We start from the raw sequence: 14,415 nt of genomic DNA on the forward strand, positions 1-14,415 counted from the left end.
TTCATTTTAGATTGATTGTACATGTGCTAATAGGACCGATGGTAAAGGTAGATTAACCTCTCGGCGACGGATCCTTACAAGGTACCCGGACCTTCGTCTACGATACCTCCATCTCTTTCTCCTGCGAATGACGAGGATGAGGGCCTTTGTCAGGCGCCTGAAGTAAATCTTTCCCGTCTGTCTTGTTGAACAAAAAGTATTCCTCCAATATGGGGTGTGTACTCGCTGTTCTGATATCTAGAAGCTCTTTTTGGTCATAAGACACGGCAGAAACATTATGTACAAAATAAGTTACAAATAACGCAACAACAAAAAAACATACACAATAGCACAATTGGTTATGGGATAGTAAAACGGCATCCATCTCCTTCAGACCCACTCTTCCTATCATACGACATGGGTGTTGGATGTCAACAAATGAATACATACCATACGAAACGTACCCTATCATACTAAATGTATTCTCTCGGATTTACATACAGAATAATATGAGATGCTCTGAGACCAAGTTGCAGCAAACCTTAGGTATTTTTCTTAAAACTGCATTGTTGGTTAAGGGCTTGTAAGTAAGCATTTCACCATAAGGTCTACAGCTGTTGTATTTGGCGCATGGGTCTGTGCAAATACAGTTTGATTTGATTTGACCTCAGCAGTATTTTATGGCAGGTTCCTAGTTCTGGAACCAAACAGTGCATCAAAACTCAGTTGAGATGCTTGAACATGGAAAAATACCCCGCATCCCTTCTAAAACTAAATGCAAAACAATGTCACATTTTATAATAGGCCTACTAAAGTAGCTTACATTACACTTTCTGGTGCATGGGTCTGTGCAGAAGGCAAATAGTTGCCTATAAATTGTGGGCATACTGTTGGCAGTGACTTGGTTTGAACTTTAAAAGATTTCTGCACTGTAGCATATTGTATTTGTTTACCTGCGTCAGATTCACCTAGGAGACACTAAAGTAATCCCCTCATTGGCAAGTATAGCTTGTGGCTTGTGTGGTTTAATTAAGTAAGTGATATCTAAGTTTATGGGCCAATTGACACACTAAGCTCCAGTATGTCTGTCTGCCAGTTCTTTATCTACTCTACTGAATGCCTGCCTGGCTGTGGACTATGTAATTGATGGTTCACAAGAGGAATGGATATTATCATAGCTGCGGGAAGTATGGGTGCTGAGGGTGCTGCAGCACGCCCTGAAAAAAATCTGAATGAATAAAAAATACAAAAATTCACAAAAGTATTGCACTGGGCGTTTACTAGTCATTTATTAGTGGGCCGATATAGCCGTCTGTAGCGTGGGCGCAAAACAAATTCTGCATATATCATATCGTCGTCAGTAGATATAGGCCTAATAACTTAACCTCTGATGAAATACACTGGGACAACTTCTTGAGTCTGGCAGATAGTCTGTATTGTACTTTCAGTGTTCAGAGATTATCCTGATTCCCACCCCCACCTCGGTGGTGACTTACAAAGCCAATTTGTTCTTATTATGATAGCTGGCAATGGACTTACACACCCTGCCAGGCCGGCCCCTAAAGTGGGGGCTGCTTGCCTCAGAGGGTGTATTAGTGTTCTGCATTAGTGGGTATAACAGCATCAGAGGTCTAATTCCATCAGAGGTCCGCAGGTTATGGGGACAGCAACCTAGAGGACTGTATAGCTGCTGCTGAGCATGACATAGAGAGACAGAGAGAGAAGAGAACAGAAGGGAAAGGCTTGGAGGGGAACTCACTACCCCCACCTCTGTCCACAGCAGAGTCTGTTAGCTACCCAGCTATACAGCCATGTTCGGCAAATTGAAGAGGATGTTTATCCCCCAACCCCCAGCAGCCCTGGTCTCTGCTCCAGCCCCGGCCTCTGCCTCAGCCACGGCCTCTGCCCCAGCCGCGGTCCCTGCCCCAGCCGTGTTCCCTGCCCCAGGCGCGGCCCCTGCTCCAGCCCTGGCCACAGTCCCAGCTCCTGCACCTGCTAAGGTAAGATACCACTGGTCCATCCCAATACTGTAGCAGCATTAGGCTGATCCATTGTGTTATATGCAGCATACTAACAACATTTTGTAGGCTAGTGTAGCTGAATGATTATCACTGTCCAATGATGCTTGGACGAAGTAATGCTTATGTTAATAATGGTTATCCGAATTTTTTTTTTGCAATATTTTTTTCCCTGTCTTTTTCATTTCTGTTTCCTCGTCACATTTTGTAAGGACCAACATTCAGAAATATCAAGCAATTTCATTTTGCATTATCATGTTTTTGCTATGAGATTTGCACTCTGGATTCCAATGCTTTACTTGTAGCAATCAATTCTCCATGTGTTTCTATTCTTCAGGCAAAAAAACAATTGAATCATGATTGTTGTTTTTTTCTTTCATTTGTCCCATATCAATTGTTCATTACTTAAAGGCACATTCAAATTCATTGCATTATGATTAGACCTTAATTTGAAACTGTCTATCACGAGTAGTGTTTTGTTGCTGAATGGTAGATCTACTCCCTCTGTTGGAAATTGTCTTCTAAATTAAAATGTCCTCTAATCACTATGACTTGAATAATGAAGATGAGAGTTTGACTTTGAGGCAATGTTACTCATCTCAGCAGGAACATAAGCCTGCAGATAAAGAAAATGGGGCCAAGAAAGAGGACAAACCAGCAGGTAAAGAGACTCGACTGTTGGCTCATTCCTGCTGCTTCTCATTGCTTAGAGCTAGCTACTGAATATTTTGGATCATGTTTATGCTTGATTAAATATAGTTTGAGCTTTTTACTGTCCTTGTAAGGCAAGCTGTTACTGACAAGGTACAAGCAAACAAAAACACAGCTTATTTCAAAATGCTGGTTGTTGTGCTGTATGTTTTAGTTTACTGTGAGGCTGAGGTGGGGGCATGTCTTGGCTGGTTAGCTATTGTAGTTGGATATAGACAGCTCAACTGTCTGTTTATACTTTAAGTGGAGCAGCGAGGTGAGCAAGAAGTTAAAGCTATGCAGGTCAATGGTCACATTGGTTCATCTGCATTAATGCATTAGCGTCCAGTCTGTTACTGTAGCAGATGCCCAAGATTCACAAGACTGGTCACAGAGAAGGCCCCCCATGTCCCCCATCTCCTTTCTGTTGTGACCATGCAGGAAACTACTTAGGAAGCTCCTCACAAAGGCTCATACACCCCAAAATTTCATGTCTAGATATTTCTGTGGCAGATTAAATAGTTGATAGTTATTTTATGGATTTCTCTTATTAAATAAAGACATCAGTATGCCTCTTAGACCTGGTATATATTGTTTGTTTCTCTGGTTTTCTTTGTACACCTTGATTGAAACTGCCATCCCCGCCTGTCTTTGCAGAGCCTGCACATAACCCAGCCCCGACCCCAGCCACTGCCCCGGCCCCAGCCACTGCCCCAGCATCTGCTGCGGCTCCAGCTACAGCCCCAGCCGCTACCCCAGCCAACCCTGGCCAGGAGGGAGCAGAGGGGTAAGTGCAGTACCTTGTGTAGTACCATTCTCCATTAGTCTCTCATTTATAGCTGGAGATTTGGTTATGGCTTTGGTAACTCTCCATAGAAGGCTCTCTTCAACTTCCAACACTGGCACTTACTTACAGTATGTATAGTAAATATTGATAACACCCTTAAGGAGAAGAGTGTGAGTGAAAGTAACCTACTCACCTTCTCTTGAACCACACATGATGACCGAATTTGAACCCCTTCCAAAATGGCCACCTCCCAAGAGATCTTAACACCAAATCAGTATCAAATTAATAATCTTATCAAGGCTGACACAGAGAGTGGAGAAGATCTCTCAGTCCGTGTGAGACAAACACAAGCGTGATCTATAGGATCTATATCCCACAGCAAAGAAACATGCAGATTAAAGGAGAGAGAGAGGAGCTGAAACGAGATAAGAAGATTAGCTGATCGAAGCTCACTGGAGCTGCTTATGGTTAGCGAGGCTATGAAACAAAAAAATTAAAACAAATCCAGTATTAATGTCATTAATGCCCTTTAGTCATGTTGATGCAACTGCAGTTTGACTGTTTGTCAGTAGCTGAACAAATTCAAATCAAGTAAAGACTAGTTTGCTTGTTTTGACAGCACAGCCTAGTTAACTAGTTGAGATATAGCCAACATTTGCGGTGATCAGCTGATATAGCCTACTTGTAGTTCTAGCCTACACTGTGTGATGACTGAGTGTGTTTTGCAGAACATTAAGGCCTATACAAAAATAAATATGGAACATTTGGCTACAGGGGTAGTAGAAAAGTATGAATAGAATTAAGGTTAAAAAAATTAAATACCATTGGCTTTGCACACTAATATTGCTTGTTAAAGGGTAATCCACTCAAAAACCCTCTTCTGGTATTTTTTTCATTATACCACTGTTCAGTCCTAAAATGTTTTGCATGTCAGCAGTCAAGTGTTCAAGAAATGGACTTTCAAGAAGCATGTGGCGGTGACACTTGGTTCTTGAGAGTCCAATATCTTGAAAACTTGACTGCTGACACGCAAAACATGTTGGGGCTGTATCAACAGTGGACTAAGGAAAAATAACACTTTAAAGCCAAACCCAAAATGTTGCATTTTATACCGATCAAAAATATAAAAACACAACAAGAGATCGCAACGTGCACAGGTAAGTTCAGGGATATTGTCTCTGCGTATTGAAACAGGTCAGATCAGAGTATTTGCCTCTGCGTATTGAAACAGGTCAGATCAGGGAAATTGTCTCTGCGTATTGAAACAGGTAAGATCAGGGATATTGTCTCTGTGTATTGAAACAGGTAAGATCAGGGATATTGCCTCTGCGTATTGAAACAGGTAAGATCAGGGATATTGTCTATGTGTATTGAAACAGGTCAGATCAGGGATATTGTCTCTGTGTATTGAAACAGGTAAGATCAGGGATATTGTCTATGTGTATTGAAACAGGTCAGATCAGGGATATTGTCTCTGCGTATTGAAACAGGTAAAATCAGGGATATTGTCTCTGCGTAATGAAACAGGTCGGTATTGTGGTGAAATGGAAGAGGAAAGACTATATAATTATTGTGACCTCGAAGAAATAGAGAATGAAAAACATTTTATCCTCTATTGCCCTTTCTACCATGATATACACTTGCTCTTATTCCAGAAAGCACACAAGATATACCCTGGCATTATGTGGCTGAGTGATGAGGAGAAATTGAAATGTTTTTTTGTCCATTGTGTATTACCGTTTGCGGAATATTTAGATAAAGCCTGGAATTAAAGAAAAAGGGCTACCTATAATTCAATAGTAAAAATATTTATACTTCTATGTGGTTAATGGTGTGTGTATATAGATTGTGAATAGGCTTGTCTACCTTATGAATCTTCTCTTTGTGTCAGACTGGGTTCAAGTGACTTCTGTTTATTTTTTTCTGTATTTATTGGTCTGTATATGGTATGTATGGATGTATGGATATTATTGTACTGCTCTAGGGATGTAGTTATTGTTTGGATAACCTTATTTACTATTATGTATTGATGTATTGTATTTTTTTGTAATGCAGCGAATACCGGAAGAAAAATTATAATTTAATTCCCATAGTGAATCATTGTAATGTTTGTTTAATTGTCAATTAATCCCTTAAGTGATGGGTTGCCAATTGGTAATTTGACACGAAAATAAAATGTCCTTCATTCATTCATTCATGCAACAATTCCAAAGAAGTTACAGTTCATATAAGGAAATCAGTCAATTGAAATACATTCATTAGGCTCTAATCTATGGATTTCACATGACTGGGAATACATATATGCATTTGTTGGTCACAGATACCTTAAAAAAAGGTAGGGTCATGGATCAGAAAACCTGTTAGTATCTGGTGTGACCACCATTGGCTAATGCAGCGCGACACATCTCCTTCACATGGAGTTGATCAAGTTTTTGATTGTGGCCTGTCTGGTGAGTATGCAGGCCAAGAACTTGGACATTTTCATTTTTTAATATTTTTTTTCACCCCTTTTTTCTCCCCAATTTCGTGGTATCCAATTGGTAGTAGTTACAGTCTTGTCTCATCGCTGCAACTCCCGTACGGACTCGGGAGAGGCTAAGGTCGAGAGCCATGCGTCCTCCGAAACACAACCCAACACTGTCTCTTGACACAATGCCCATCCAACCCGGAAGCCAGCCGCACCAATGTGTCGGAGGAAACACCTTACACCTGGCGACCGTGTCAGCGTGCACTGCGCCCGGCCCGCCACAGAAGTTGCTAGTGCGCGATGAGACAAGGATATCCCTGCCGGCCTAACCCTCCCTAACCCGGACGACGCTGGGCCAATTGTGCGCCGCCCCATAGGCCTCCCGGTCGCGGTCGGCTGCTACAGAGCCTAGGCTCGAACCCAGAATCTCTAGTGGCACAGCTAGCACTGCAATGCAGTGCCTTAGATAACTGCGCCACTCGGGAGAACCAGAACTGGGACATTTTCATGCTGAAACATGCTGAAACATTTTCATGCATTATCATGCTGAAACATGAGGTGATGGTGGCAGATGAATGGCATGACAATGGGCCTCAGGATCTCATCACGATATCTCTGTACATTCAAATTGCCATCAATATAATTACATTGTGTTCGTTGTCCGTAGCTTATACCTGCCCATACCATAACCCAGGGGTGGGCAACCTTTTGGCTCAATGGCCACATTGAGTTTTTGAAACCAAGTGAAGGGACACTATATGCGTGACAAAACATGTGAAGCCTTTATTCATTTGCAAATTGACACGGAACTACTAGTGTACTGTAGGTGTACAAATGCTTACAGAACAATTATACCCTTGCACCATCACTACCCTTGTTTTTGTGAACAGATTTTTCATGTTTTTTACAAAATTTATATAATTTCTAACTATAAAGACACAGTCAAAAACACACACAGATCCTGCATCTCTACCCTTGTAAAGTACAATCAAACGTAGTCACAATATGCAAACTTAAAAATGGATATACTGTATATTTCATGACTGGAGACATGCAACATGTAATAGCAGATGTGTAAAAAAAACTATTCTCAAATTTGAGTGAAACATATGGTAAGGGCATCCGTTTAATTTGGAATGGTCTGTTTTTTAAAACATAGTAAGGAACAATTCTTATCTCCATTGTGAGCCATATTTACAGTTATCCAATCACCTCAGCCCAAATCTGACTCATTAGTTATTACCTGTATCCAAGTGCATTGCTGGATAATTCTCACTGCATAACCATCACCATGAAAAAGCATAATCCTTGCCTACCTCAGTCACGGTTATTTGAGTCTTAATATGAACAATGGGTCTGGTCACCTCTCTTGGCAATGGTATCAAAGTCTGGTGTCATCATTGATGTAGAGATTCTCAGAACAGCTGACAAGTGGTAATTTGTTAAATTTGACCTGTGATGGGATTTGTTGTAATTCATGACTGAGAACGTTTGTTCACACACATATGTGGACCTGAATAAAACAAGCATCCTTTGGGCGTGTTTCATTCAGTGAGCCATAGAACTGATCTATTGTTGCTCTTTTGTACTTCCCCTCCAAAGCACTGTCACGTTGGATGTCGATGAGCTCCAATTGTGTGTCTGGTGGTGCTTTCTCACTGTCGAAAGACAGGGGGCATGAAACAAGCTCCAGCTCAGTCTCAATCTTGGTGAAGTCCGAGAAGCGGCGGGAAAACTCAGCATGCAGGTCGATGGAAGTGCTACTGTTTGTCTCAGTGCGGCACTGCGATGTGGTCGCGTTCAGTATGGCCAGTGTCGGAAAATGAGCAAGAGACCGGCTCCTCATTTGTCTGGAGAACAACATAAGCATTGAATGCTTTCACGTAGGAATACAGTTCATGCACAAAAATACAATTTGCCTGCAGTTTCACATTTAGATCGTTCAGATGCCCAAATATGTCCACACCGAACGCAAAGTCGCCCAGCCAGTCTGTCTCTTTCAACTCGGACAAGTTGTCAGGAACATACCCATCTCCTCTGTTGAATCTTGTTATGTTCATACAAATATTTACACATTTTAAGTTTGCTGAAAATAAATGCAGTTGACAGTGAGAGGACGTTTCTTTTTTTGCTGAGTTTTATATATATATTCTTTAGAATATTTCTTCCACTTTGACAGAGTGTTTTGTGTAAATCGTTGACAAAAAATGACTTAAATCCATTTTAATCCCACTTTGTAACACAACAAAATGTGGAAAATGTCAAGGGGTGTGAATACTTTCTGAAGTCACTGTAATTTAGAATGTCCACATAAATAAAGCAATGTCATTGTTCTCATATTACTCTGTAGGCTACTGACCTATTCAAAGCTTCATCCGACATCTCACCATACTGTACATCTGCCTGTAGTTATTGAAATCAACCTGCAGGGCGTTTGTTTGTTGTTATATAGTGGCAGGAGACAACTGCAGGCAAGGTTCTGACAGATATGTGTCTTGGTGGCAAGGACACACCCAGGAAACACGCACATCAAACCACACCCCCAAGCCAACTCATGGTAGGCACAGATAGAACAATGAGATCAGTTAAAAAAACATATCTTGCTTCTGTCATGGTCGTCAGCATTTCTTGAGGAGCAAACCAAAAAACGAGGCCAAATCAGCAGGTGCAGTTCCCTTTTAAAGCATGGGTGTAATGTGGTGTTTTTTCCAGCAGAGGGAACACTTTATTCGTTTATAGTGTTTCACCAACATATTCAGTTGAAATTGAGCAAAACTGAGATATTGTCTGAGGTCCCAGATCTGTTTGTGCTCTGGCATGAGTTGGCACAAAAAGAGTGCCACTCAGAATAAAAACTTGAGACAGTGTTGACACAGTTATCTTTCTGAAAGAGCTGTATTTTGAAATAATTCTGCAATAAGGGCAATGTAATGGGAGTCTTATTCTGTGATGCAGTAATGGTGAAACTCACTGTCAAGTTATTTTATTTTCCATTCCAGAGAAGAAGTTCCCCCTCCTCCACCACCTCCTATAGTGGTAAATAGGTACTCTGATGATCAGCTCCGGGTCATAGTGAAGAGGATGAGAGAGAGAACAGAAATATACAGAGAGAAGCTCATAGACCCACACGCATCCTCACCTGAATTCAGCCCTCCAGTCAGTAAGTTTCCACACTCAAGGTAGTCATAAGAAATAAAGTGGATTCATTGGGAGTCATAAGGGATTCGGATACACATATTTAGTTTGTTGTTTATTTAGTAAACCTGTTAGCTTTAGCACCGTTTTGTGTAAAATATCTATCTGACTCCTTAGCTATATTTGTTGACTATGGGTTATCATAGGATGTAACTTTGTAATGTTTTAATTCTTTATTCTACTCAAGCTCCCATTTATCGAAAAAAGGATTATGAAATATTAATTAAAGAGAGGCTAATAAAAGAAGAGCAAGATAGGATAAAGAAAGAAGAGGAAGACTTAAAAAAGAAAGAGGCGGCAGAGAAGAAAAAGCAGGAGATGGCGGAAAAGAAAGCGGCAGAGCAAAAAGCGAAAGATGAAGCAAAAGCATCGGAGCCTGTGGTCAAACCAACTTTTGGCCAGGAAGTTGCCGCCTTCCTTGACAGGAGGCTAAAACCTATTGAGGATGCGATGGACTCAGTGCTGCCATCCACCATAGATCCATTCTCAGGTACGTACTGTATGCCGACTGCTGCTGCTCTGGTAAACTGCTAAGCAACATCTACTGAAATTGTTTTGTAAATAATTGACCATGCAATACGATGATTTATTGCAATGTATGTTCCTTTTCAGTGTTAATGCAGTAATAGTAAAGAGTTTGGATTCGGGCCTTGCAGCTACTTGCACCGTAGCTTTTACATTGATTCCCTCTCTTGCTCTCTCTCTCTCTCTCTCTCTCTCTCTCTCTCTCTCTCTCTCTCTCTCTCTCTCTCTCTCTCTCTCTCTCTCTCTCTCTCTCTCTCTCTCGCTCTCCCTCCTGTCTCTCTCTCCTCATACTTTCTCCCTTTCCTCCTCTCTCTGTAGATCGTGCGTACATCGTGTGGCTCACCCTGGTGACTCTGGCCTTCAACTACAACACCTGGTTCATGACGGCTCGTCTGTGTTTCCCCTACCACACCCCGGAGTGGATCCCTTACTGGATAGCCATGGACCTTGTGGCTGATTTCATCTATCTCATTGATTCAATCTTCTTCCAGGCCCGCAAGCAGTTCGTCAAAGGAGGGGACGTGGTTGTAAGTCCCTCAGGAAGTAGGACTACTACTGTCCTTAAACTATGAGGGCATTTTGTGAGTGTTACAGTTTGAACACTTATGAACAATTAAATATGAAAAATAAATGGCCAAGATGACAATTCCAGCTCAATTTAAGCATACCTGCATTGCATAAGTTTTGCAGCAGTGTATAAATGTATCAGTCTTTCCCATAGTCCAATGAAATCTCATAATTATATGGTTTATAAGGTGTTTAGAAAGACCAGATAGACTTCCCCACACAGGTCGACCCTTTCAGTCTTCCGGTATTCAAAATGAGACTTATGTGCAGTGGACTGGCAGTAGTTGTGTAAACAGGTATTCTGCATAAACATTGCTAAGGTAGATGTGATTTCATCTTTTTAATGTTCTGTCTTTCAGAAAGACAGGATTATAACCAAAGCGTACTACAGAAACTCTGAGAGATTTAAGGTACTTCAAAGATGTAATTGTTTGTTATGTAAACTGTAGATCATTTTTCATGGCTTTAACACAAACATCTAACATTTATGTATTTGATTAAAAAACGTTTTTTCTTTCTGAATGTCTTCAAGGCAGGGGCTTCAGAGTTACCACCTACTGTAACTCATTTGTCTCTTTTCTCAGATGGACATGATATCAATGGCACCCATAGACTTGCTATGCTTCCATTTCGGATACAAATCCATCTTCAGATTCAATCGAATGATAAAGGTAAAGCATTTTCTGTTATGGTCATCTTATGCTGAAACAAGCATGTCTCAACTGTTAACACTGATTCTACTGTTTTATGTTTGCTACTTTTTGATTTTATTTGACAATTTAACAATTTAAAATGCTTAAAAATGTACAACCCTGCAACAGATACATATACCAAATCCAGTCGAGGATAAACACAATAACGTAAAAAGACTTTCATTGTGGTCCTCTTTTTTATGCTACTTTTGGGGTGTTGATTTTGAGGTCTTCTTCAGGTGGACACATTCTTTGAGTTCAGTGATCGTCTGGAGAGCCTCATGTCCAAGGCCTACATTTGGAGGTATGTCACTAACTTTACAACTTAAGTATTCCTATGTTTTGCCTAGAATCAATCCTTTATACTGTACCAACTCCAAATATGATGAAATCCGACATGACTGTCAGCAGTGAGCTGATGGCCCTTCAATCAATCAAACAAACAACCAATCAATCAAATACAGTACATTTCTATATTCCTTTTTACAGCAACATTTACAGTACCAGTCAAAAGTTTGGACACAACTACTCATTGAAGGGTTTTTCTTTGTTTTTACTATTTTCTACATTGTAGAATAATAGTGAAGACATCAACACTATGAAATAACACATATGGAATCGTGTAGTAACCAAATAAGTGTTAAAACAAATCAAAATACATTTTATATTTGAGATTCTTCAAAGTAGACACCCTTTGCCTTGATGACAGCTCTGTACACTCTTGGCAATCTCTCAACCAGCTTCATGAGGTAGTCACCTGGAATGCATTTAAATTAACAGGGGTGGCTCTTCTAGTGCAGTCGCAAAAGCCATCAAGCGCTATGATGAAACTGGCTCTCATGAGCACCGCCATAGGAAAGGCAGACCCAGAGTTACCTCTACTACAGAGGATAAGTTCATTAGAGTTAACTGCACCTCAGATTGCAGCCCAAATAAATTCTTCAGAGTTCAAGTAACAGACGCATCTCAACATCCACTGTTCAGAGGAGACTGCGTGAATCAGGCCTTCATGGTTGAATTGCCAAGAAACACAAGCAATGGACATTAGACTGGTCGAAATCTGTCCTTTGGTCTGATGAGTCCAAATTTTTGGTTCCAACTGCCGTGTCTTTGTGAGACGCAGAGTTGGTGAATGGATGATCTCCGCATGTGTGGTTCTCACCATGAAGCATGGAGGAGGAGGTGGGATGGTGTGGGGATTCTTTGCTGGTGACACTGTCAGTGATTTATTTAGAATTCAAGGCACACTTAACCAGCATTGCTTCCACAGCATTCTGCAGCGATACACCATCGCATCTGGTTTGCGCTTAGTGGGACTATCATTTGTTTTTCAACAGGACAATGACCCAACACACCTCTAAGCTGTGTAAGGGCTATTTTTCCAAGAAGGAGAGTGATGGAGTGCTGCATCAGATGACCTGGCCTCCACAATCACCCAACCTCGACCCAATTGAGATGGTTTGGGATGAGTTGGACCGCAGAAAGAAGGAAAAGCAGTCAACAGCTGCTCAGCATATGTGGGTACTCATTCAAGAATGTTGGAAAAACATTCCTCATGAAGCCGGTTGAGAGAATGCCTGGAGTGTGCAAAGCTGTCATCAAGGCAAAGGGTGGCTACTTTGAAAAATATAAAATATAACATACACTACCATTCAATAGTTTGGGGTCACTTAGAAATGTCCTTGTTTTTGAAAGATTTTTTTTTTTTTTGTCCATTCAAATAACATCAAATTGATGATGATTGATTAGAAATACAGTGTAGACATTGTTAATGTTGTAATCAGCACAATAGTTTTCAGCTGTGCTAACATAATTGCAAAAGGGTTTATTAATGATCAATAAACCTTTTAAAATTATCAACTTGGAATAGCTAACACAATGTGCCGTTGGAACACAGGAGTGATGGTTGCTGATAATGGGCCTCTGTACGCCTATATAGATATTTCATAGAAAATCCGCCATTTTCAGCTACAGTACAGTACAATAGTCATTTACAACATTAACAATGTCTACACTATATTTCTGATCAATTTGATGTTATTTTAATGGACAGAAACTTTTATTTTCTTTCAAAAACAAGGACATTTCTAAGTGACCCCAAACTTTTGAATGGTGGTGTATATTTGTTTAACCATATTTTGGTTACTACATGATACCATATGTGTTCATAGTTTTGACGTCTTCATTGTTATTCTACAATGTAAAAATAGTAAAAATAAAGAAAAACCCTTGAATGAGTAGGTGTGTCCTAACTTTTGACTAGTACTGTATCTTGAAGTGATATACCCTTGCTTTCTGTGTTACAAGAGTGGTCCGCACCATTGGCTACCTGCTCTTCATGCTCCACCTTAACGCCTGTGCCTACTACGTGGCCTCGGCCTACCAGGGCATCGGCAAGACCACATGGGTCTACACTGGCAAAGGCAACGCGTATGTACATTACACCAACTCAATTGTATATCTCCCGTTGTCAGTGCACACCTATGCAGAGCTCAAGTTATTGTTCAATTTTAGTTACTGCATGACCGTATCTACTGTATAATATTAGTCATTTGCAACTTGTTCATTTGTCATATACTTTTGCACTGTATATCCATGTCAATACTGTAAGGAAGTACTGTTCTAAAGCTATACACATTAGTAGAATGAGACCATGCATGTTACTTGTAGTTGATTATCTATATACATAATTTGGACATACTTTGGACTATGTATACTTTTTTTCTCTATTTGGACTGCCTTATGTATTTTTTGTTTTAGTTACCTGAGCAGTTTCTTCTATGCGGAGAAATCCCTGCTGATGATCGCAGAGTTGCCATTTCCCGACACCTTATTCGGCCAGGTGTTTCAGATGGCCAACTATTTTTTCGGCGCCTTCTTTTTGTCCATCTTTCTTGGCCAGGTAGTCTTCTTAGTGTGCTTGATTTTTGTCAGATTTTTGTCTTTTATTTTGTTGTGGTGTTTGACAATTTCCTTTTTTCTACAATTCTTGATTTTTTTGTTGCAGTTTTTCTCTTCAAATATGAAAGCCCCCCAAAAATGATTTTCCACCCAACAATTTTAACACTTTTCCCATCTCCTGTCATAACCTTTGATCCAGTGCCAGGGTGGTCAAAAACACACAATCAAATGACCTAGCTACTGCGGAGCAGAGAGACTAGCACCCCTCCTAACGCCACCCCCTCTCCACACGCAGATACCTGTCTAATACCCCCCTCCTCTCTACAGGTACTTGCGTTGTTACTATTACGCAGTCCGCAGTCTGATCAACATCGGTGGTCTTCCCGAGCCCCACACAGTCTTTGAGATTACATTTCAGTTGTCAAACTTTTTCGTGGGTGTCTTCGTGTTCTCCAGTTTGATTGGACAGGTAACAGGAAGAGACATAGTCAGATAGATCTCCCATTGGCTTTCCCATCTAGGATCTAGAGCTCCTATTGAACTAATCAAAGCCACCCATTCCCCCATGATTCATCTGGAAACCTTAACCTTAGC

At 40.7% G+C, this 14,415-nt stretch overlaps 1 protein-coding gene across 1 annotated transcript in view; it reads left to right on the plus strand.

Annotated features, from left to right (window-relative positions):
• The first annotated feature begins 1,639 nt into the window (after positions 1–1,639).
• LOC139582331 (cyclic nucleotide-gated channel beta-3-like) overlaps positions 1,640–14,415 on the plus strand; it is a 33,900-nt gene continuing 21,124 nt past the window's right edge. Inside the window, exons 1-11 of the mRNA XM_071412320.1 lie at positions 1,640–1,979; positions 2,604–2,658; positions 3,345–3,474; positions 8,941–9,101; positions 9,324–9,626; positions 9,980–10,188; positions 10,588–10,638; positions 10,813–10,899; positions 11,160–11,224; positions 13,228–13,350; positions 14,149–14,290. Coding sequence (XP_071268421.1) covers positions 1,791–1,979; positions 2,604–2,658; positions 3,345–3,474; positions 8,941–9,101; positions 9,324–9,626; positions 9,980–10,188; positions 10,588–10,638; positions 10,813–10,899; positions 11,160–11,224; positions 13,228–13,350; positions 14,149–14,290 — 1,515 coding nt within the window. The 5' untranslated portion in view covers positions 1,640–1,790. The remainder of the gene's footprint in view (positions 1,980–2,603; positions 2,659–3,344; positions 3,475–8,940; positions 9,102–9,323; positions 9,627–9,979; positions 10,189–10,587; positions 10,639–10,812; positions 10,900–11,159; positions 11,225–13,227; positions 13,351–14,148; positions 14,291–14,415) is intronic.

Source organism: Salvelinus alpinus, chromosome 8, assembly GCF_045679555.1.
Source record: "Salvelinus alpinus chromosome 8, SLU_Salpinus.1, whole genome shotgun sequence".
NCBI classification, from domain to species: domain Eukaryota; kingdom Metazoa; phylum Chordata; class Actinopteri; order Salmoniformes; family Salmonidae; genus Salvelinus; species Salvelinus alpinus.